The sequence below is a fragment of the Selaginella moellendorffii genome, unplaced genomic scaffold (assembly GCF_000143415.4).
Source record: "Selaginella moellendorffii unplaced genomic scaffold, v1.0 SELMOscaffold_1, whole genome shotgun sequence".
In the NCBI taxonomy this organism is placed as follows: Eukaryota; Viridiplantae; Streptophyta; class Lycopodiopsida; order Selaginellales; family Selaginellaceae; genus Selaginella; species Selaginella moellendorffii.
In genome coordinates, this window is record NW_003314262.1 from 4,500,324 (window position 1) to 4,523,013 (window position 22,690).

General features: G+C 47.3%; 6 protein-coding genes across 9 annotated transcripts; 3 read left to right on the forward strand and 3 right to left on the reverse strand.

Annotated features, from left to right (window-relative positions):
* Nucleotides 1-1,046: 1,046 nt before the first annotated feature.
* LOC9662480 lies at nt 1,047-6,720 on the forward strand. The gene is made up of 12 exons (XM_024681139.1): nt 1,047-1,126; nt 3,147-3,387; nt 3,502-3,681; nt 3,872-3,985; nt 4,052-4,315; nt 4,373-4,546; nt 4,599-4,880; nt 4,924-5,073; nt 5,129-5,335; nt 5,424-5,891; nt 5,945-6,244; nt 6,300-6,720. The coding sequence occupies exons 1-12, from the start codon at nt 1,047-1,049 to the stop codon at nt 6,522-6,524; spliced, it is 2,685 nt and encodes an 894-aa protein (XP_024536907.1). The 3' UTR covers nt 6,525-6,720.
* A 400-nt stretch (nt 6,721-7,120) lies between these two features.
* LOC9658260 (cullin-associated NEDD8-dissociated protein 1) lies at nt 7,121-12,464 on the reverse strand. 2 transcript variants are annotated; one of them, XM_002962115.2, is made up of 27 exons: nt 12,331-12,464; nt 12,110-12,279; nt 11,817-12,027; nt 11,580-11,745; nt 11,398-11,527; nt 11,222-11,336; nt 11,012-11,172; nt 10,833-10,956; nt 10,734-10,784; nt 10,602-10,684; nt 10,470-10,554; nt 10,318-10,419; nt 10,165-10,263; nt 9,924-10,115; nt 9,739-9,879; nt 9,596-9,688; nt 9,419-9,540; nt 9,202-9,364; nt 8,917-9,153; nt 8,622-8,867; nt 8,381-8,566; nt 8,191-8,337; nt 8,015-8,131; nt 7,795-7,960; nt 7,665-7,742; nt 7,465-7,603; nt 7,121-7,414 (listed from the first exon to the last, which is right to left on the reverse strand). In XM_002962115.2, the coding sequence occupies exons 1-27, from the start codon at nt 12,364-12,366 to the stop codon at nt 7,282-7,284; spliced, it is 3,693 nt and encodes a 1,230-aa protein (XP_002962161.1). In that variant the 5' UTR covers nt 12,367-12,464; the 3' UTR covers nt 7,121-7,281. The 2 variants fall into 2 exon arrangements, with proteins under 2 accessions (XP_002962161.1, XP_024542023.1); XM_024686255.1 differs by having other exon boundaries at nt 7,126-7,414; nt 8,622-8,861.
* On the reverse strand, nt 12,404-15,222 carry LOC112350311 (ribokinase-like). Of its 3 annotated transcripts, none has more exons than XM_024686282.1 (15): nt 15,004-15,222; nt 14,830-14,936; nt 14,513-14,772; nt 14,403-14,460; nt 14,259-14,348; nt 14,131-14,208; nt 13,998-14,072; nt 13,896-13,948; nt 13,689-13,839; nt 13,522-13,632; nt 13,340-13,466; nt 13,187-13,287; nt 12,978-13,123; nt 12,867-12,919; nt 12,404-12,638 (listed from the first exon to the last, which is right to left on the reverse strand). In XM_024686282.1, the coding sequence occupies exons 3-15, from the start codon at nt 14,581-14,583 to the stop codon at nt 12,439-12,441; spliced, it is 1,314 nt and encodes a 437-aa protein (XP_024542050.1). In that variant the 5' UTR covers nt 14,584-14,772; nt 14,830-14,936; nt 15,004-15,222; the 3' UTR covers nt 12,404-12,438. The 3 variants fall into 3 exon arrangements, with proteins under 3 accessions (XP_024542050.1, XP_024542044.1, XP_024542055.1); XM_024686276.1 differs by having other exon boundaries at nt 12,867-12,931; XM_024686287.1 differs by having other exon boundaries at nt 12,467-12,638; nt 12,982-13,123.
* A 77-nt stretch (nt 15,223-15,299) lies between these two features.
* On the reverse strand, nt 15,300-16,636 carry LOC9662481 (pentatricopeptide repeat-containing protein At1g63080, mitochondrial). Its single transcript, XM_024686294.1, has 2 exons — nt 15,515-16,636; nt 15,300-15,446 (listed from the first exon to the last, which is right to left on the reverse strand). The coding sequence occupies exons 1-2, from the start codon at nt 16,581-16,583 to the stop codon at nt 15,322-15,324; spliced, it is 1,194 nt and encodes a 397-aa protein (XP_024542062.1). The 5' UTR covers nt 16,584-16,636; the 3' UTR covers nt 15,300-15,321.
* A 58-nt stretch (nt 16,637-16,694) lies between these two features.
* On the forward strand, nt 16,695-19,919 carry LOC9662482 (transcription initiation factor IIF subunit alpha). Its single transcript, XM_002961628.2, has 13 exons — nt 16,695-16,930; nt 16,981-17,121; nt 17,176-17,342; nt 17,388-17,653; nt 17,704-17,816; nt 17,874-18,023; nt 18,076-18,264; nt 18,321-18,536; nt 18,605-18,684; nt 18,759-19,223; nt 19,282-19,408; nt 19,471-19,650; nt 19,711-19,919. Exons 1-10 carry the CDS (start codon nt 16,721-16,723, stop codon nt 18,772-18,774), a joined length of 1,548 nt encoding a protein of 515 aa, XP_002961674.2. The 5' UTR covers nt 16,695-16,720; the 3' UTR covers nt 18,775-19,223; nt 19,282-19,408; nt 19,471-19,650; nt 19,711-19,919.
* A 51-nt stretch (nt 19,920-19,970) lies between these two features.
* On the forward strand, nt 19,971-22,690 carry LOC9658261 (ruBisCO large subunit-binding protein subunit beta, chloroplastic). Its single transcript, XM_002961629.2, has 14 exons — nt 19,971-20,252; nt 20,298-20,423; nt 20,486-20,623; nt 20,683-20,778; nt 20,835-21,077; nt 21,128-21,362; nt 21,419-21,588; nt 21,642-21,719; nt 21,778-21,849; nt 21,900-22,004; nt 22,056-22,148; nt 22,202-22,294; nt 22,377-22,503; nt 22,570-22,690. The coding sequence occupies exons 1-14, from the start codon at nt 20,031-20,033 to the stop codon at nt 22,581-22,583; spliced, it is 1,812 nt and encodes a 603-aa protein (XP_002961675.2). The 5' UTR covers nt 19,971-20,030; the 3' UTR covers nt 22,584-22,690.

A 22,690-nucleotide genomic window follows, 5' to 3' on the forward strand; every position in this document is an offset into this window, starting at 1 on the left:
CATCTATAGTCTCTTCGACCATACCCAAGAGCGCACATTTCCTCATGAGTATTCGCCAGTCCGAACGATGCCAAAGTTCTGCGTTGCATATGCGTAACAGTTCCACGAGTCTTGAAGCCTTCCATCGAGGGTGCAAGCCGAGGGGATTGCGAGACTGTCCGGAAAGAAACCATTCAAAACCATCGCACGAAACGTCTCCCTGGTATCAGAGAGTTCGACGACACGGATTCTCTCTAGTCCATGGACTGGAAGATGTTCTCCGCAACATCAACAAAGCCAGCGCTAGCAAAGGCACCGAAGATTGCGTTCCAAGAGATTACATAGCGATGTGGCATATGATGAAAGTAAAGCTTGCATAATCTAGATACCTGTTTAAGGCAAATGCTGTGACTATTGTGTTCCACGATAAAACATACTGTTGCGGCGTTGAATGGAAGATTTTCTTCGCATCAACTAATCTTCCAAGATATGCGTAAGCCGCAGTAATTGACGACACCAAATCTCTCTGCGGCATCCTGTCAAAGAGAAAGCTCGGGATCTAAAGCTCCCGCTCATGGGAGTAGGCCGTAATCATCGTGTTTCAGGCGATCACGTCTCTCTCGGGCGCGATCTCAAAGAACCTGCGAGCGAGGCCCAACTCGACGTCGTGGACGAGCGATCTGCGCATGGCGTTCCACGGCACAACACTCCACTGCGGCATTCTCTCCAAGAACAATCGCGCGAGGAGGGGATCGCCCTCCTTTCGGGCATAAGCGCTCACCATCGTCGTCCACGACATGACGTTCCTGCGATCCATTGCCTCGAACAGTGCCCTGGCCTGCCGGATGTCGCCGTTTTCCACGCTGCCATGGATCATCACATTCCACTAGAAGACGTTCTTGGCGTGGACATACATTTGGACGAGACGGTTGGTGAGGTACGTGTTGATGGTGGATGGATCGCCTTGCGAGCCGAGGTGGATCCTCCTCCCTCTCATTTTTAAACACACCTAAAATCACGTCTCTCGCGTCACGCATTGCCTCGATCGCGATGCGTATCCCTCCACGATGGAGTCTTTGGAAGTGGCAGTAGACTTGGGGCATTGGTTTATGGAGTCTTTGGAAGTGGCAGTGGACTTGAGGCATTGGTTTGCCACGGTGTTTCCTCAAAGGGGTGCAAGGATTTCTCGATAATGTGGAAAAGAAAAGAAAAGCCCAGCCTTGGACAACTCAGATCTTCTTCTAAATCAAGAAAAGTTACATCTGGAAAGTGAAAACTCACACGACAATGAAGTTTTTTATTCTTCCTTGCAAGATTCAAAGACAATTCTTTTGAGTTCAAAACTCTTGGAATTTCACAAACACACACAAACCAGTTTTCGTGGATGTGATGATCAAACTTTACGTCATTTCCGATCCAAAGTCAGCATTTATACTTTGGTAGACAATGGCAGTAGATTGAAAGGCTGGCCAGCACTCTCAAGTTGTACCACGGCCAAAATGGAAGTGGTACCGATTAGACTCGTGGGAGTGGTGCAACAACAAAGCACGCCTTACCTTTGCAAAGAAACGACTCGCACAAAAACTGAAAAAAACCGGAGCCTCCTTTATACTCATTTGGATTGCAAGGCATTTGCCAGAGACAAACTTTAGAAACGACTTTGACTCCTCGCTGACCTTGATTTTTAAAATTGTGGCTTTGTCCGAAGGAGAGCTAGATCAATGATCTGGTACAGGGGAGAAGATAAAGCCCGACCATCAAATCCACAAAGTTTAGATTGAGGTGATGATAAACTAACCTCGGAAAAAGCCCACATAGTGAGCTTCCAAGTGTAAAGCTCTTACGCACCGAGGGAGCTGATTTGCGAGCTCCATACGGACAGTGCACAAATATCCAGGTTAGGAAAAATGCATTGTTATTATCATGGCGGCCATGATTCCATTTGTTGCTAGATTGCGGCTCGCAAGCGACCAACTTATACATGCCGTGCTAGTTTAATCTTGTAGATTCCAGGTCTTTTTCCCGCATTGCTTACAGGGCTTGCAATAGATCAGCAGCAAGATACAAGAAAAGTTGTGCATACAATGCACCTAAAAAGCCAAACCAGTGTAAGTTCCTGTAGAGAAGGGGAGAGGTCCCCTCCTTCCATTGATGGGTATAAAGAATTAGAGGTTTTAGCTGGTTGGCATACAGTTTTGCATGCCCAGCCATTACTTTATATGCACATATTCTGCTTCATAATATAGAATCCAAGCCCAGCAGCAGCGACAGAAGCAGGAACAGGAGCAGCATAGGAACAAGGTGGTGGCAATTCATGAAATCACCAGGTGTTCCAGTGACCTTCATTTCTCATTCTGCCGGAGCCACAAGACATCTGAAAGGAGAAAGCCAACATCATTTTGCACGCAATATATAGTAAAGCTTGCTTGCTTGCATCATCATGCCCTCTGAGCTCGCGCTTTTGAGTTGAAAGATTCAAAGAAATCGTCGAAGTTGCTCACCAGCTTACCGAGAAAACTTTGAACTTGGGATGGAGTTTGATTTGATGGTAAGAGCTCCAAGAGGTGGCGTATAATATTGAAATGTCTTCGAAAATGTTCATTCCAAGGGAGGACATTCCTCCTTTCTTTTCATCCTTTTGGGATCGAGCTTGGTGAATCGAAATTCCCAAGAGCCATTTGATTTATCTTTTAGTCCTCCATCTAGAAAGCAAATGCCACTGGAACTCTCTCCTTACCCCCACTCCTTATAAATACATGGGCACCATTCCTGTTATCACAGGCGGCCACAAAGGGAAGAAAGGCAGTAACAGTGGGAGCAAAGTGCCGCTCCTCCTCCTTTCCTTTCTCATCTCATTGGGCAAACACCAGCCAAACAACGATCATGAGCCTCCCCTGAGTGGCAGCAGCGCGGACAACCGATTATCTCACCACCAACACCACCACCATATTTAAGGCAGCCTCCTCTCCGAGCTCTGATATTTCCCGGCGTTTCGTCTGCTCCTCCCAAAGATATTTGAATTCCCCCGTGTGTTTTTCTTTGCAGCTTTCCTACAGCGTTGTGATCATGGTCTGGAATCTCTCTAGAGCAAAACTATAGCTGCATTGACTGGATCCTCTCCTCCTAGAGAGGAAAGTTTGGTTTTTGCTGCTGTGCTCTTAGAACAGGTCTTCAGGTTTAGAAAGGTTTAGTTCCTGCTACTCGATGGTGCAAACCGTTCATCTTCTCCTCGCTGTGCTCTTGCTCTTGTTTCCATTGCCTCCAGTTCTCGCTCATGATCAATCCAGAGGCAAAGATGCTGCTGCGGCTGTTCCAAAGAACTTGGTCCTTGACACTGACCTTGACGTGGAGGATGTTTTGGCAATTCTCTACATTCTCAAGCAAAACAGATCTCTTATAAATCTCAAGGCAAGTCTTTCTGCACACGGTTTTCTTTCATCATGTCTTGCGTATCACATTGATATCATTCTTGCAACCTGCAATGCTTTTGATAAAGAAGGTGGTTCTTTTGCTGCCTTGCAGGCAATCACCTTAGACTCAAATGCATGGGTAAATCCGGGTTTTGGAGTCAACATGGTATATGATCTCTTGTTCACCATGGGCCGGGACGACATCCCCATCGGTGTCGGAGGCGAGGGAGGCATCACACAAGATGGCACAATCCAGCCAAATGTTGGAGGCTATGTGCCAATTATTGATCAGGTAAAATGTCTCCTCTCAAATCTTCCATGCTCTCCTTTCTCTCTCCCTCTCCTTCTTTCCACTTCTTTTGTTTGGATGGAGCACCCACAAAGTGGAAGGTTGTTCCTTTCAGAAGAAACACAAAGTTCTTCTTGAGTTTTTCATTTCCTCCACTTCTTTTTGGTATAAACTACAGCTTATACTTTGGCAGATGCTTTACACCTGTGGGAGTTGTAGATACAGGCAAGCCATTCCACCAGGAAGAGGAGCGGGGAGTCTTGATGTGGACACGCATTATGGACTCAGAAGCCAGTTCTTACCTCAGGTAATATGCTTAAGTTCTTCCTCTTTCTCTTGTGGAACTAGAGAAAAGAATAACACTTCGTGCAAGGGGGAGAGACACTACATCCCAGGGAACCAAAGAAGCTCTCAGGAAGTTCTGCTCGAGGCATTGTCAACAGGATCAAACACAGTGCTGCTCACAGGATCCCACACAAATTTTGCACTGCTGCTCATGACACACCCAGAGGTCAAGAAGAACATCCAGCATGTCTACATCATGGGTGGTGGGGAGAGTGGCAATTTGTTCACTGGAACTGAGAGCAACCCAAGAGCCGAGTTTAACATCTTCGCAGACCCATTTGCTTCTTATCAGGTCCAAGATTATGTAGGGACTTTCATCTGTATTCTTAGTATATGGTGGAGCTTTCAGGTTTTTCACTCTGGGCTGGCTATAACTTTGGTCCCCTTGGAAGCAACGGATACTGTTCCAGTCACTCAGGAACTTATCACGGCTCTGGAAAGAAGCATGAACAGCCTCGAGGCAAACTATACATATCATATGCTCAGCATGCTCAAGCATATCTGGCCTGATGCCTTTTCTCAGGTAAAACGTTGTGTGCATATTTGCAGGGATAGTAATGTGATGTTTATGGCAGTATTTCTATCTTTGGGATTCATTCACATCAGCCATTGCAATATCGGGGATGCTCAATGGGCACGATGCTTCGAAAAACGAGTTTGGAACCATAGATCCAGCACTCGTAACTATTGTCACGTCCAACGAGCCTTACGGCGTCCGGGATGGCTCCAATCCTCTCTTTGAAACCAAAAGGTGGCGGAAGTTTGGGCTCGAGAAGGGTGGCGTCCACAGCGGCCACGTCCAGACGGGCTTGAGAGATCCATTCTGCTATGTTCCTCGGGGCGAAGGCATTTGCAAGGTACTTAGTTACATGCAATCCTCCTTTCACATTGGTTTTCTAGGATGGAAGGACGGTGATAACAAAGAACTGTAAAAGTGGTGGTGGGGTCTTGGTCCAGGTAGTGGGACGAGCAAAACTTTCTTACGAGAACGATGAGAGGACTCACACGAGCAAGGTGCTCGACAAAGAATTCTACTCGAGCTTCATCAACGTAAGCATCTTTAAGGTCTATCCTCTAAGCGCTTTTCTCTTTCTTTTTCGTATAGGCACTAAACTCTCCACACCAGTCTGCTCGATTCACCTTCCAAAGGCAGACGCCGTCCATCCGAGAAAACCAGTATAGGGTCAACTCGAGCGGGCCCAAGAGACTTGGCAAAGGCAAGGCTTTGTTATTCGACATGGACATGAGCCCCGGAGATATTCTCACGCTCGTCTATCTCCTCAAGGTACCAAGGACAATCGTTGAACTCAAGGTGATTGCGATACCAAAGAAGGCAAAAAGAAAAAGAGAAAAGAGAAAGAAAGAGAAAGGAGCTAAAGTGGCAAAGTTTGATGAAACAGGCAATCACAGTGTCCGGCAATGGCTTTGCAAACGCGGCCTCGATCGATACGGTGTATGATGTGCTGGACATGATGGGAAGGGACGATGTGAGTGTGGGGCTGGGAGCTCTCTTTGCTCGCGGCCAAGCTTACTCCAACGCCACTGGAGACTGTAAGTACAGGCGAGCGGTCCCTCAAGGCACTAGCGGCTTGCTCGACTCGGACACCCTCTACGGCCTTGCACGAAGCCTTCCTCGTAGTCCTCGAAGGTCCCAAAGTTATCCAAACCTTTCTCCTTTTCTTCCTCATCTTCTACTGTTCAGGTACTCTGGGAGATCACAGCTCCAAACTTCAACCGAGGTGATCACCGACGCGTTGCGCGGCCTGGGCGGATCCGCAAAGCTCACGGTCGTCGCCGGGGGCCCTGTTACAAACCTGGCGGAGTTTCTTACCGCGACGAGGAACCAGGCTCTCAAAGATCTCATCGAGGTGACGTCCAAGGCTTCTTTCCCTTTGATCTCGCATTCACAGGCTTTTACCAGGAAGTCTACGTGCTGGGCGGATCCATCTCGCGCCCCGGCAACGTTTTCACCGTGGAGGAGAACTCCAAAGCCGAGTTTAACATGTTCCTGGACCCGCTCGCAGCCGAGATAGTTCTTTGTTCCGGTCTGAGAGTGACGCTGCTGCCCCTGGATGTGACGGAGAAAGTATCCCCCGAGAAGGCCTTCCTTAACCATCTGAGATCCCGGCACCGGCACCGGACACCCGAGTCCTGTCTAGTCCACAAGCTGCTACGCACTGTCCATGAGCTCAAGACGAAGAACCCGGCCTACGTCCATGCAGTACGTCCCATCTGTTCTATCTTTTCTTCCCTGAATCTGTTCTTGCGTTGTCCAGGCCAATCCTCTGGGTGAAGTAATGGCGGCTGCAGTCGCTGTGAACTCCACAGCTCTGGGTGTTGTGTCGAAAGAAGTGGCCATAACTGTCGAGGCAACGGGTGACGTCTCTCGGGATGGATGGACCAGAGTTGACGAGCACGGATGCACTGTTCGCATCGTTGAAAAGATCAACCGGACAGCACTGGATTTTCAAGTTGCCAGTGCACTAACAGCTCCAGCGTAGATTGATCTACTCGCTCAAAACAAATCTGATCAGAACCTGCTACACAAATACCTGGAGAAGTTACTGAACAGTGAGTAAAAGGGGGCAATTCGCTTCCTCCCAGTTCACAGAACCTTAAAAGTCAGAACTTTGTACAACAAGAGTGCCTTCCCAAATCCTCAAAGATCTCAATGAAAAACACAAGCGAAACAGGGTACCTGCTGCTTTTCAGCCGGCTTGCTACCATATCTCCATCTCCATTCACCAGAGCGCCACACAGATCTTTGGTTCCATCTGTAAACCACGGACCATCTCCTCAAGCGTCTGAGTCCAAGCGTCACCTGCAAAACAAAATGGTGAGATGCTATCAAGACCAATTAAAGAGAAAACGAACCATCCCGAAGAAAGACGTCAATGTTGAGCTGCTGTGCGAGTACCAATCCAAGTCCATCGCTCCTGTCTATCGGCACGAAGATGGATTTTCTCGTGCCGCTTATACACTGCATAAAACAGCAGAGAACGTCCATGGGACACGGCGAGTTATGCTACTCTCCATGTGAAACCACGTGTTAAAAACGATAGCAAGAAAACAAAGAGCATGGCGACAAATTGGAGACTTACAGGCGAACTAGCAATGTTTTTCTCTGCACTGTGATTACATGGCTAGATAGAAAGCCGATGTGTGTACCGCATGGAAAAATAGTTCTGCTAAACGGGATCGCACTCCAAAATTGAAGCAGCAAACAAACACAAACTCGTAAATCAAGGGAATGACCTCTTAGCTCATGTCCATCACGTCCCCAGCAACAACAGTATCACTCTCGTGGCGGACGGCGTTGTACTTTTCAGCCAGCGTTCCACTCTTCACCACATTGTTGATGAAAGCTCTAAATCTCGGACTGGACTCTCCGCTGGAAAATCAAGACCATCAGAATCCAGAAGCGAACCAAAGAATATGTACCTTATTCTGTCCAGAGAATCAATGGCACGAAGTGCACTCCGGATCATGTCTTCGTTTCGATCCACCTCTTGTTTGACAGCATCCGGTTTTGTTTTGTTGGTAACCGTCTTCTCTAGTGGCTCAACTAGGACGTCCAGAACTGCAAGACAAAAATAAAGAAGGAAATAAACTCGTTCCTGTGATTACGCCAACAAATTTACCTGCTATTACTGCGGATGGGCATTTTTCGGCCAACTTCGAGAGTATAAGGTGACAGGGCATTTTCACGTCGTAGTGATCTGCAAATCCGAAAGAGCGTTACGAGCCTTTAACTAGCTCTTGTGAACGTACCACTGAGGCCCGATAACAAGTAAGTCAGGAAAGCCGAAGGGTCAATTTGGTCAAGGCAACTGTCCAGCAAAGTGTCAACGCACTCGAATGCACCCTTCCTCAATTCCAGACCGTCGTCCACAGTATGCTTGAAAGGACCTAGATCCACTGTTCTTATAAGCTCTTTCTACAAAACGAGATTAAAAAACATAACATGCTGACTCCAATGAAAAGATCGTACCTTTACAACTGTCTGTTCATACAGAAGCGGAAAGAGCACAGGTAGCAGTTCCTTCACAAGGCTCGGTTTGTTGTGCCCAGCAGTGCTCAAAGCCGAAACTGCAGCCCGTCTCACATGCTGCATTCGAGCAGAAACAAAAATGATTATAATAGCCGGCTAAAAACGTAAGCACTTACTCTATCTCCGTCTTTGATAAGCATAAGAAAAGAAGAGATGCAAAGCTTGATATGCCCATCTATCGGTTGAGGCCGTTCAACTATAGTATATTTGATCGCGATAACAACTGTTGCTCTTGTAAACGCAGAGGTACTGGATGTCCGAGCCTGCAAAAGAAACTTAGATTTGAATTTCAGCAATCGAGCTTACCTTCAGTGCAGGAACGAGCCTTTCTGGTTCAATAAGTGCTAGCTTGCCAAGACATTCTGCAACAACGTTTCGGACGCCTTCTTCCTCACTTTCACAATAATTGAACAATAAAGAAAGTATCTTTTGGACGTCCGCGTCTTGCAGCTCAATTTTTCCAGCTTCATCAGACGATTGTCGTGCTATAACCTGAACAAGACTGAAATTAAAAACCGAGAAGTTAAAAGAAAAAACAAGAACCTACCTCTTTCAATGAATGAAGAAGCAGATATTGCAATTTCGATTGTCTATCTATCTGGCCTAGAATAAAAGGTAAATACTTCGATAAATTACCGACCGCTACGTTTCCCAGTGCATACGATGCAGCAGACTTGATTTCTTCAGAAGGAGATTGGAACGATCTGATAATAACCGATTCTATATCGGGAACGGAGCTTAAGTCTTTCCTTCTGCCGATTTCTCCCAGACACAAGAGTGACAGCAGCTGATGCTATAAAAGTTTCGGTTAAAGATTAAACAGAAAGAGCAAAAGTTCTTACCGCATCATGACCGCCAGTTTTGAGACCGTTCACAAGCATTGCGACTGTTGATAGACACTTGGCATCTCCAGCAGCAAGGCACAACACCGCTGCACACTGTGCTACAGAATGAAACGCTTGCTTGCTGGCAGGCCCCCCCATGGACGACGAATTTTTGGCGGATGAAAGCAGAGCCTCAAGTAGCATGTCAAAGGTGCTAGCCGATTGAACCAGTGATGCAAAAAATGTTTGCAAAGTCTGACATAAAAGTGGGTTAGGAAACACAGTAAAAGAATTCTTCAATACCTGTAAAGCTTGTCCTTGAAGCAATGAACTTCTTACGAGAACAAGAGCTTGTGGCAGAACTTTTTCGCGAACAGCATTGCCAGCGCTAATATGATGCTTCTTATCAGCCATCATTGTACAACACAACTCAAGAGCTAATGCTGCCATATGCAAGTCCGCATCACTGAAAAAAATAGAGAAAGATTCACATGTTTCAGACAGAATAATCGAGATAGACCTGATCAACGCAGATAACTCTGTGATGATGGAATCGTAGCTTGCATTACCAATTTTATCACCATAAGAAACTAATAAAGCATTTAAAGTACCAAGAGACGCTTGCCGCAAAGCTCTATTTGCCTGCCGAGAAAAGTATGGTAAGTACCGCGGTACAGTTCGGTGCATGTGAAGTTACCTTTCGCAAGAACGTCGTTAGCTCCGCAATCACTTGTTCAAGTACGGCATTAAGGTTGATCTTTAACGGAGATTCCGCGATCGTTGCAAATGCCTTCACAATAGGAACTATTGACGGCCGGCAGCGAATAAAGCAAAATTTACCTTGACAGCTGTCAGCCGTGTGATCTCATTCCGTAGGCGATCGAGAAGCAATGACAAAGAAACAGGGAGTTCCCGCTCAAGCTTGTCTCCAAGGATAGAAACAACCAGCCCCATACAAAATATGGCGCATTCTTTAACTTCCTGCAGTGTCTTGCTCAGATCAATGGAAGTCCATTTGTAAATACCTGATCTTGATCTTGAGCGGTCAGACGCTTCAATATTGCACCGTAAATAGGTTGAACATACGGTACAAAGTTGAAGGTCGAACCTTGATCAGGGCGAATGGCTTTCACAAGCTCTCCACAAACACGTAAGGCTTCAGCAGTAACTTTATAATAACGCTCATTGACAGCAGCAAGAACTGGACCGGAGAGAGCCTGCAACAACTGGTAAAAATTAAATGACAATCGTCAACGCGAACCAAACCTGAATGTGTGGATGGAAAACTGAAGGAGAATGAGACGGCATGACCAATCGTGTAAATGTCAAAGCCTCAATCTTCAGATTAGAGTTGGAGGATTTATCCTGCGGGACCAAAAAATTAGATTCAAATCCAAAAGGCCAATTAACTGTACTGACATTTAAAGCTTTCTCCACTCCAGGCAGCAACGAGGCCATGTGGTCCGATAAGCAATTGGGAAGAACGACCACAAGTTCTTTTAGCACAGAAAATGCCCCCACCTTCGTAAAGCTAATTTAGAACCACGAATCGATCTAGTAATCATCCATACCCTTGTTTTCACCGATTTTTCACGAAGTTGACGATTTAAAGTTCTGACAACCTTTGGAACTTCTTGTTGAAGCATATATAAAGGACTGCATACTGAAGTTATTTAAACAACTCAAAATCATATTGAACAAACCTTGATGGATTAATCTCAGACGACGCTTTTGTCACGTTGCCAGTTTGACGCAAGAGATCAATGAATGCATTGAACACGTCAATCTGTTATTCAGAGTGAGATCTTCAACAAGAACAAATGTGACGTTGCTACCTTCACATTTTCTTCTCTTTCGCGAAATCTATCAATAAGCCTTGGGCATGCCTGAAAAAAATCGATGAGTATGAAACATTTGAGAGCAGACTTACGGACCTTGCTGTAAAGTGTCGAAAGCATCTCCGGTCTCGATGAGATAACTGCAGAAAGGCATTTTGCTGCAGCTCTCCGCACCTTCCAGCTTACATCTTCATCGTCACTGTACTCGTCAGCGCTCTCCCTGAGACATAGCTCTTAATACTTTAGCAGGATGGGGAAACGTAATAAAAACCTACTCATCGTCCTCTTCTTCGCCATCCATGTCTTCATCCTGATCTTCCTCCATATCATCGGTGAAATTGGGATCATAACTCAGGTACTCCAGAGCGAGATCAAGAATGGTGCCACAATGTTCTGCCACATCTCGTGGACAGCGCAACACGAAACTTTCCAGCGCCTGTGCAAACAGATAATCCTTGCAAGACTAATTTAAAAACTTCACAAACCTGCAGACTGTTTTCTCGAAGCTCATCGTCATTTTCTGAGGCGTTCTGACAGTAACTTATTAGAAGTGGAACTACTTCATTTAAATGTGGCCCAAAACGATAACCCACGGCACGGCTACAAACAAAAGTACAGTAAAGGAAAATAAAGTATACTTGAAACATTTTCTCAGTCATACCAGAAGGCGCAGATCATTTGGATGTTCGTCCTAGTCATGTCGGGCTTCACATCCTTATTCTTCAACAAGTCAACCACGCTGACGGTTGCCCTTCCCAACAGATCATCGGACATACAAGCAGCCAAAGTCGCTACGCGAGGAAAGATAAGTTGCTGTACAATTGTGGAAAAACAGCTTCGTACCTAAACACTGAATTGCACGTTTTCTCAGACCAGCTCGTTGCAAATTAAGTTGCACAAGTAAGGCGTTGAGTAACTTTTCGTGTTCTGGGACTAGAAGTGCCCCAAACCGGTGAAGAACATCACAAAGAATGTCCAAGCATTCACTCTTCACCTCTGTACTCGTGTCCTGAAAAAATAAAAAATTAGAAATAAAAAACTCAGGCGAACCATCTTCTGATCTACATTGCGTAAGCTCACCGTTGCAGTGATGCCTTTGATCAGCTTCGGTGTCAACGCAGCCACGACACACTGCGCAACAGTTCCACTGGCGATCTCAGACACCACAGTCTTGAGAGCAATGCTGGCAATGTCGCGCTGATGGTCTTTTCCTGTGAGTAGCCTCGTGCAAAGCGACTCTACAATCTCCACAATTTTGTTCTCATTCACCTTCTTCACTAGAGGACCCAAGCTGAAGAAAAAAGAAGAAGAAGAAAAAAAAAACCATCAAACTAAAACTTAGAAACGAAACGAAGCGCAAGAAATATACGCACCACTTCACAGCGATTCCAGAAATGTCCCCGGAGGCATCATCCAGCTGCTGGAGGACAATCTGCGACACCTTCCTCTCGGTCTCGGAGTCGGCCTTAAAAGACTCCTTCTGGAGCTCATTGAGAAGATCGGAGGTGGCCATATACCGATAATCCTTGTCCTTGGACGCAATCTACACGAGAAATTCGTGAGAAATCCAGCCCCGACAAACCACACAGCTCACCTTCTCAAGAATCAAGCCGACGGTGAGATTCGCCATGGCTGCGTCAAGAACCCTAGACTACTCTGGCGCTGTAGAATAGGCCCTACGCGAGCATCACGGCTACCTTGATCATTGGAGACGCTGCCACAAAGATCGCAAAAACCCTAGCCTCAACAAAATAAAACAAAGCGTAACTCTAAAATCTTTGTGATGCCTGCCCCAGGATTCGAACGCCCGACCTCCTGTCAGAGTAGCATGTGGAGGATCCTTGCATCGTCTCGCCTTGGCAGACCGGCACGAGCTCCAACAGCCTGGCAATTCGCAGCGGCCTAAAATGAATCACACGAAATCCAAACTTTAGCTCGAGAATTTGAGAAGATAACAGTCTGTGCGAACTTGAAAAGACATGAACTTTACGGAAGAACATAAGAACGAAGAACAAGAGCTTTAGAAATGCAAGATCACTGAGAGAAAAGAGGCTTCATGACGAATTTATATGCAAGAAGAAGATCGAAGTATAACATATAATTCACGACCAAGAGCTTGAGAGCAATTACCACTGTCGCTGCAAAAGGAAGCATCCGTTCCGCAGTGAATCCCGCGCATAGAGCTGCAAGCAAGCCTTGCCGCGTCTTATAATGACACAAAACAAGGAGAGCAAAACGTACTTACAGTACATGACAGCTCCAACAAATGCATCGCCAGCTCCAGTTGTGTCCGCCAGTTGAGCCGCGGGTACCTCCTGAGCTGTTCCAACAATCAGTCTTCCAAAAATCGCAATTCTTGAGCCAGTTGAAGGTACAAGCCGTCCCATCTGTATAAATCAAGTATACACGAACTATTAGATATAGTAAAACCACACGAAGTTCTTCCAGACCTTGGACGATACGACGCGAGGTTGAGGACTCTTGACTGCGGATACTTGTTGCCGTAAGGAGTCGAGAGTCTGATTGACATCCATGGTCTCTCCATGGTCAGCTGAAAATAAAGAACGAAACGGTAACTATGGAAAACAGTAGCCAGAACTTACTAGTTGTACTTCTTTCAAGCATAACGCAACCCTCTGCCCCGAGTGTGACAATTATAAACTTCAACTTTGGCAGTTTTGAGGCTACACAAAGTAGTGCTTCAGCAAGGTTTTTCGAGTTCGTCCATGCCTGACCAACGACGTGAGTGCACCAGTTTAGAGGATAGCGAGAATTCAAGACGAACCTCCGGAAACCGTGATGAAGCAACCATGTAGTCGCAGTAGACAAGTAGCTCATCCAAAAATTCTCTCTTCTTTTCAGCGTCCACGAGAATGGGAAGTTTTAGCTCCGCAGCCTGCAAAAGGGGTCCCATTAGCTTGACGCATGACATCTTCTTTTCAAAGCGCGTACCATCTTCGCAATTTTAACGGCTGTGTCGGTGAGTCGACAGTCAAAAAACACAAGATCTGTTCCCTGCAAGACGCTGGAAAGTGTGGCCGTGTCTATCTCTGTCGGCAACATAGGAGGATGTCCAGGAGTATGGATGCACGTCCTTGTTAACCTGCCATGTATCTTTAAAGTCAATCAAACTGAAACAAAAGGTGCTGAAAGTGTTACCTCTCTTTGTCGATGATGATGTAAGTGAATGGTGAGACACCCCCCTTAGCCACCTGCACTGACCGAAAATTGAACATAGTGTATGCAACGCAGCATACAGACCACAACATGAGAAGTATCAACTCCGTCTTTCTTCAGCTCTTCTAAAATTCTGAGGCCCAATGCATCATCTGCAACCTGGCAAAACCACCGCTTCACTTAAGAAAATAGGATTGTAAAAGGACAGTGAGAGTACTTTAGAGATGAGCACTGGTTTCAATCCTAGCCTTGCGGCACCAGTCAAGGAGTTCCCTACGTTTCCACCGCCTTGAAACTGCAAATGGAAAGCTTAGAAGATGAAAAAAAAGAACTAAAATGCAGCACCTGGAAATCGATAGATCGTATCTTGTCATCGGGTTGAGGGAAAGCGGACACGCTAGCTAGATAGTCGATCACCACCGTTCCACATCCCAGCTAGAAAAGCAAAAATTCATCCAATTGGATAAAACCCACGAGGAAGGAGCTTACCACAACTTTCTTGGATGGAATTTGTAGAGGTGCCGATTTCATGGAAGTCGCCATAATTCTATCACAGAAGAGTCCACAATCAAAACGAGAGAAAAGATGCTCTTCCTCACCTGAAGACCGGCTGTTCTCGAACAAAGAAAGAGCTGCCTCCAAATGCGATGCCAAGCCCAGCTCCAGCCATACCTAGTCACAGTTCGAAGCTGCAATGACGTGGCGAAGATGCTCGACACATAAGCTCCACGTCATGTAAATTCGGCTGAAACTTCAGTTGGTTTGAATCAGTCCTGGACCAACTCCAGCGAGAGTTCTAAAAGTCGACGACGGGAGATTTGGTTCTCATTCGCTAGTCGAACTTGGTAAAATTGAAATGCTGAAAAGGCAAAGAATAGAAAAAGTAAGAAAAATAAAACGGTTGTACAGAACGAACCTGAAGAACTTGTCCGTGTTGTGGAAAACTAGTAGTATTGGCCCTTGAGAATAGCCTCGACAGGATTTCCAGGTTCCCTGGAAGCAGCAGCCTTTATGAAAAATTCCCTGCAAAAACACAAGAGCGAATTTACAAAGTGTTAACTTCTAAAAACTCGATGGAGAATGATCTTACCTCCTCGCCTCGTCCGTGACACCGATCAACCCGTGTTGTTCTAGTATCGGGCCCTCCCCTTGCCACCGTCCTTTGTACACCATATCCATAAAAATCCTCTCAAACTTGTCCGTTTTCCCGCAGTGAATCATTCCCATGGTCATGACTTTGAAAGTCATCCGGTTCGGGCTGCATTTCACTTTGAACATCTCCTGGAAAATCTGGTAAGCCTCGTCGAATCGACCAGTCTTGCAAAGGCCTCGCAGCACGATGTTGTACGTGATCACGTTTGGCCACACCCTCCTGTCCTTCATGTTTTGAAAGAGAAGCAAAGCCTCGTCAACCCTCGGCTTTCGAGCTCGGCAGTAGCCGCTGATGAGCGTCGTGTACATGTAGACGTCCGGACCAACATGGTTTCTCGCGGCGTCCTGTAAGATCGACTTTGCCTCGTCGAGCTTGCGTACCTTGACAAACGCGTAGATAAGTGAGTGATAGGCGTAGCCGTCGGGACTCAAGCCAGCCTTGCTCATACCTTTGAAAAGCTCCAAGCAGCGCTGGACCTCGTAAATCTTGCTGAGCCCGAGAATCATAGTGCCGTAAGTGACCGCATTCGGAGGACAATCACTTCCAACCATCTGCTGAAACAGTCGATAAGCTTCCTCGATCCTGTTCTTGTACTGGCACACACCATTGATGATGCAGTTGTATGTCACCACGCTCGGCTTGCAGCCTCTCTGGATCATCGTCTTCAAAACCTCTAAAGCTTCGTCCACCCTCCTTTCCTTGCAAAACCCATCGGCCATGGCGTTGTAAGCACCAGCATCGCCATCGTAGTTGGCTTCCAGCATCATGTCGTAAACTTTGATCGCGGCCTCCAGTCTCTCGGCCTGGCATAGCCCGTGTACCAAAGTGCTGTAAGTGAAGCCATCCGGATCGACCAAGTCGTGAGGAAGCCTGGTGAAGAGATGCCTGTATTTCATGATCGTCTTGTCACCTTCGTAGGAGTAACTCAATCCTTCCACTCCGGTCATCCTCTCGAACAAGAACACGGCCCAGTCGATCTTCCCAAACTTGCAAAGGCCATTGATCACGGTGTTGTAAGTCGCGACGTTGGGCTTGCAGGTCTTGCCCATCTTTCCAAACTTGATCAGCGCTCTCCCGACTCTACCGAGATCACAGTAGCCTTTGAGAACAACGTTGTAAGCAGTGACATCCGGTGGAATTCCCAGCGATCTCATGTAGCCGAGGTATCTCCAAGCTCTCCCCGGATTCCTGACGTTGCAAAAGCACTGGATGATGATCGTGAAGCTGTAGAGGCTTGGGCGGCAGTGAGCACACAGCTCGCGCTTGAAGAATCTCACCGCTTCTCTCGTCCGGCGAGCTCGAACGAGGTGATGGAGCAGTCTCGTGTAGCAGTAGACGTCGTGCCTGTATCCCTCTTGCTTGCTAGACCAATCGAAGAACTTCCTCGCTAGTGCTAAGCTGGGGACTCGCCGGATCACACTACCTACAAGGCGCGGCTCCAAGAATGCGGCGTTAAAGCTCGCCATTGCCTCGTCGATCGATGCTCCTCGCTTGGTGCCCTCATCCAGCGCCGCCATCACGGCCTGGAGATCCAGGCGTTTCTTGCTCCAGCGCACCGCGCCCGTTAGCATTTCGCCTATTTCCTAGAACCCTAAACCCCCCACGAAGAACCCTAATTTAAAGTAGCTAGGGCATTTTGATTTTCCTCGCGACGATGATGCACGCTGTCCCTGGCGCTGCCGCCTCGAGTGGCGATCTCGTCCTGCGATCGAACTGTGAGAGATGTGGAGCTCCCGGCGCTTCCAATGAGCTCTTCGCGGCGTCGTGCCGGCATATGACCCTATGTATGGCTTGCGGGAAATCCATGGCCGAGGCGAAAGCGTCGTGCGGCCTGTGCGGTGCTACCGTCATTACACTGATCAAGGTAGCCATTGCCTCTAGATTTCTAGAATAGCAATCGATCGGGGTCTGTAGGAGTACAAGGTGAAGCGAGCGCCCAACCCAAAGCAGTGCTTTCTAGGGCGATTTTCCCAGGGCTTGCCACTCTTCTCGACGAAGAATAACCTCCACTGGACCATGAGGAAGGATATTCCCAGGCCGACTGACCCAGCCAGAGTATGTGAAATCCTCCACTTTCATACGTATAGCTTCTTAGCTTCATCTTTCCAGGAGAAGTTTAAGATCACTGCTGAGAAGCTCAAGTCCAAGCCATGGATTTTGGAGGACGACACTGGTGCGTACCAATTCCAGGGCCAGCTTGAAGGCGGCCAACAAGCGACCTACTACATTCTCATGAAGAGTGGGAGGGACTTTCATGCGTTCCCAGCGGGTTCATGGTAAGCTCTGAGAGATTTAGTTCCTTTGCTCACAGGCTCGGCCAGGTTTAATTTTCACAAACTCGTCCAGTACAAACAACTTACGCTCGAGGAAGCCGAGGAGCAGATGAAGAACCGTCGCAAGACCGCGGACGGATATCAGAGGTGGATCATGAAGGCGGCAAATGGCGCGGCGGCGTTTGGCGAAGTTGAAAAGACTGGAAGGCAGCGGAAGGAAGATGATGACGATAAGAAGAAAGGAGCTAAAGTTGCCGAGGACGATGATCTCGCCAAGCCCGAAGATTTTGATCCGGAAGACGAAGTTGACAGAGGTATGGCATTTGAGTTTTCCAGGCTCTCGGTTTTTATAGAAGTATCTCAGGTGACGACTGGGAGCACGAAGAAACTTTCACGGATGATGACGAAGCCGTTGGTAATGACCCCGAGGAGAGAGATGAGCAACCAGATGTTCCTGCTCCACCGGAAATCAAACAGGCAAGAACGGTCTCCTGCTTTCTTGTGGTGGTTTGATATCTGTCTCGATTTTACCAGGAAGAGGATGAGATAGAAGCTGAGGAAGGAGGACAGCCTCAACAGGGTGAAAACGCCCTGAGTCAGTCTGGACGTGACATGAAGAAGCTGCTTGGGAAGTCGGGGGGCCTTGAAGAATCGGAGGACGACGACGATGAGGAGGACGAGGATGTAAGCTCTCGCGAACGTTTTCAGCGCTTCTTTGACAGTTCTTTCTTTGCAGATGGATCTGGACAACGAGAACATCAGCTCTCCAGTCCTGGCTCCGAAGCACAAGGACGAAGCGGGCGACGCTACTCCAACGAAGTCTGCTAACGCGCGTCCTCCTGGAGGCCCTTCTGCTGCTTCAAAGAACAAGCGAAAGGTGGATGAAGGAAAGACTGCCGCAGCATCCAAAAAGTCCAAGACAGAGGTACCGGATCTCATCGCCAGACTCATGAGCTCGTTACCTCGTTTTCTCTTTTGTAGCCGAAGAAGGAGGTGCCAGCAGTAAAGAAGGAAAGCCCCTCTACAGTAAAGAAAGACGCTCCCAAGAAGGAAGCAGCAAAACCAGCCGCGGGAGCTTCTACTTCGTCCGCTAGCTCAGCTCTCGAGGAAGAAGTGAAAGCAGTGCTCAAGGACTCGGGTCCGATGAAGAGCCAGGATCTCGTGGCCAGGTTCCGGAGTAGGCTAAAGAACAAAGAGGTAACATCCTGTTCTTCATCTTTGCTCCCGGGAGTTCGATGATTTTGCCTGTTTTTCTTGTTCTCCAGGAGAAGAACGCCTTCGCCATGGTGCTCAAAAAGATATCTCGCATCCAGAAAAGAGATGGAGCAAGCTATATCGTGCTCAAGTGATGCTCTTTCTCAGTTTTTGATTTTAACGCCTTCTCTGGCCGGTTTGTTTGTGTGTTTGCATTTTTTACAGCAAGGAGGAGCGCTAAAAGTTTTGGCTTGCTCGCTCGCTCACTCACTCGCGGAGTAAAACTCTGTCCGTAACCGCCATTGACAATGTACGGCAGAGCTATTGTAAAGTTCCGTTTGTAACTATTTTAACAAGATAAAAGATAATTTACCTTGCCGGGAGAGAGGGAAGGGCATGGCATTGGGACGATCGATCGAGCTTTCGCTCCAGAGATTTCACCATCGACCGCATTCTTGCTCCTCCATGGCGCCCAGCACTGCTGCATTGTCCCATGGTCTGGTGGCATTCAGGAGGCCTCGGCTAAGTTCCAGCAGCACTAGTTCGTCCAGGAGCACGAATTTGAGGAGCAGTGGCTTCCAATGTCAAGAAATCTTGCAAAGTACCCGGCGTGTCGGAGCGATTGCCGACGGGGGTGTCGCGATAGGGGCGGAGGAGGCGAATGGATTGGTAGAGCAGCTCCTCTCCATGGTCTGTGAGTTTTTCTTTCTTATAATCTCTTCTCTTCTCTTGCTTAGAGTTTTCTTAGGTGCAAAGCTCGGATCGAGGAGCAGCATTGCGTAGTGAGCATCACCAGAGCGTTGCGGAGATTGTCCGCAAGCTCGAAGGATTAAACATTCCTCCAGAGCCTTTACAAAGTCCCTTGATCTTGGGAGGTACCAATTCATATCTCTTGAAAGAACCAAGAACAAATGCTCTATGTTCTTCGATTTTGCAGACTGGGATGTGGAGTACTGCTCCAATCCAACAGCCCCTGGAGGCTACTACCGCAGCGCGCTGGGAAGATTTTTCCTCGCAACCGAAGCAATGATCCAGACTGTGAAAGCTCCCGACTTTGTGGGCAATTCAGTCTCGTTCTCTCTGCTTGGAATCCTCAAAGGCCAAGTCTCTCTCAAAGGTACTGCTTCCTATTGCATGCCATAGAACAAAGCTAGATCTTTCCACTCGTTCTTTTCAGGCAAGCTGCTAGCTCTGGACGAGAAATGGATCGAGATAACGTTTGATCCTCCATTTCTAAAGCTTGGTCCGATCGAAGCGCAGTATGGCAAGAGCAGCAAAGTTAAGATCGCTGTTCTTTACGTGGACGAGAAAATCAGGCTGGGAAGAGGCTCCAGAGGGGCAGTCTTCGTGTTTAAACGAAGATAGTAAAATCAAATCTCCACCGCACGATCTTGCGAAGCGAATGGACGGCGGAGGAATCGCCTAGCTTGCTAAAACCCTAGCCCAGAAGGTTCTAGATAGGCATTCTTCTTTCGTTCGTCCGCGAGAGAGCGAGCAATGGCGGCATCTCATGCGGCTGCTGCTTCGCTGAATTCGCCGTCGACGGCGCTCTTCTCGTCCTCGTTTGCGCAATCCACAGCTTTTGGACGGGTTTCGTTCCAGGATTTTCGGCAGCGCAGCAAGAGCGGCGGACTTCGCTGCCGGGCGCCGGTCGTGAGGACGCGAGCGGCGAAGCAGCTGTTCTTCAACAAGGATGGATCGGCCATGAAGAAGCTCCAGGTGAGATTATGGATTGCTGGATGGATTTAAGTCTCCTTATAATAGGCTGGTGCGAACAAAGTGGCCGATTTAGTGGGAGTTACTTTGGGTCCCAAGGGAAGAAACGTGGTGCTCGAGAGCAAGTATGGATCTCCAAAGATTGTCAACGATGGAGTCACTGTTGCCAAAGAGGTAGGAAGGAAAAGATAAAATGCGGCTACAAAGTCTTTTGTGTTTTTGCTCTTTGTTTGCAGGTGGAGCTGGAAGATGCAGTCGAGAACATTGGTGCGCGGCTTGTAAGACAAGCTGCGTCAAAAACAAATGACTTGGCTGGTGATGGAACCACCACGTCCGTGGTTTTGGCACAAGGACTTATAAACGAGGGTGTCAAGGTTTGTTTTTTCTCAAGTTCATGGAAGTTTCATGAGGCAATCTGGAGGGTAATTTGCAGCTAGTCGCAGCGGGAGCTAATCCTATACAAATTGCTCGAGGTATTGACAAGGTCATCGCAGGCCTTGTCAAGGAACTCAAGACTTTGTCGAAAGAGGTGGGTTTGTTCTCGTGGCTTCGGTTGTATATTTTTCTTAAGCGTTTTGCGTGTAGGTCGAGGACAGCGAACTTGCAGATGTAGCAGCTGTGAGCGCGGGAAACAACTACGAGATCGGGGACATGATTGCTGAAGCTATGAAAAGAGTTGGGAGGAAAGGCGTGGTCACACTTGAGGAGGGAAGAAGTGCTGAGAGTACACTACAATTCGTTGAAGGAATGCAGTTCGATCGGGGATACATATCACCTTACTTTGTGACAGACACGGAGAAAATGGCCGTGGAATATCAGAATTGCAAGGTAAACGGAATCTGTTCTTTTTGTTTCTTCCTTATTAATGTTCGTTACAGTTACTGCTAGTTGACAAGAAGATCACAAATGCTCGAGATATAGTATCCATCCTTGAAGACGCCATTCGTGCTGGAAGTCCTCTTCTTATTATCGCGGAGGATATTGAACAAGAGGCACTTGCTACTTTGGTTGTGAACCGAATTCGTGGAAATCTTAAAGTTGCTGCTATCAAAGCTCCAGGATTCGGCGAGAGGAAGAGCCAGTATTTGGAGGATATCGCTACTCTTACTGGAGGTAAATCGACCATTTTTATTTTTTATTTGTCGTACTTAGTTCTTTGTTCTGAGCAGGCACTGTTGTGAAGGATGAAGTTGGTCTGCAACTGGACAAAGTGGGATCCGAAGTTCTTGGTACTGCTTCAAAAGTGGTAATCACAAAGGACTACTCAACAATTGTTGGAGATGGAAGCACACAGGAAGCCGTCAGCAAGCGTGTCAACCAAATAAAAAATCAGCTCGAGGTACATAATACGTTATGATACTTTTTTTGAAGTTTTAAGGCCTTTGCTTGTAGGCCACCGAGCAAGACTACGAAAGAGAAAAATTGAACGAAAGAATAGCTAAATTGTCTGGAGGAGTTGCTGTAATCCAGGTAAGTTTATTTTGCAGTATTTTTAGCAGCACATCGTTAACTTTTCTGTAAATTGAAGGTTGGTGCACAAACTGAGACAGAACTAAAAGAAAAGAAGTTAAGAGTGGAAGATGCTTTGAATGCAACGAAGGTAAATAGATCGGATTCTGGAATATTGTGGTGTAAGTGTTTAAATTGCAGGCTGCTGTTGAAGAAGGCATCGTTGTCGGTGGGGGAATTGCTCTTCTAAGACTGTCTAGCAAGGTTGATGCCATCAAGGATACCCTTGAGAATGACGAGCAAAAGGTGAGGCCACTTCAGAAAGCTTTCCCTCTGAAAGTCAATTACCTGTTTCAGATTGGAGCCGAAATTGTGAGGAAAGCCTTGAGCTATCCCGTGAAGCTCATCGCAAAAAATGCTGGTGTTAACGGCAGCGTTATCGTTGAGAAAGTAAGACTTTCTACCTGCGGCTTGGCTTGAGTTTTGACTGCCGGTGTGTGCAGGTCCTTGCCGACGATAACTTTAACCACGGTTATAATGCTGCGACTGGTGCATTTGAGAATCTCATGGCGGCAGGAATCATTGATCCAACCAAGGTATGCTTCGTTCCCAAGGAATCCCAATGCTTAAAAAGAATTATTTCACGTTGTAATCCTCGCACAAATTTGGCACATGTAGGTAGTCAGGTGCTGTTTAGAGCACGCAGGCTCCGTAGCAAGGACCTTCCTCACATCAGACGCAGTAGTCGTATCCATCCCGGAACCAGAGCCTGCTGTTCCGGCAGGGAACCCGATGGACAACTCAGGTACGAAGAGCCTGAGCTCGACTTAGAATACCATAGTTTACGCTCACCAACACACTGGCTTTTCAGGTTACGGTTATTGAGAGACGATCGCGCTGTAATGTCCCCCGTTAGCAAGAGGGCAGTCAGTTGCTGCGTGCCTGCGGTGCGCCAGTTTTGTATTTTATCCGCTGGAAGTATCTCACTGCTC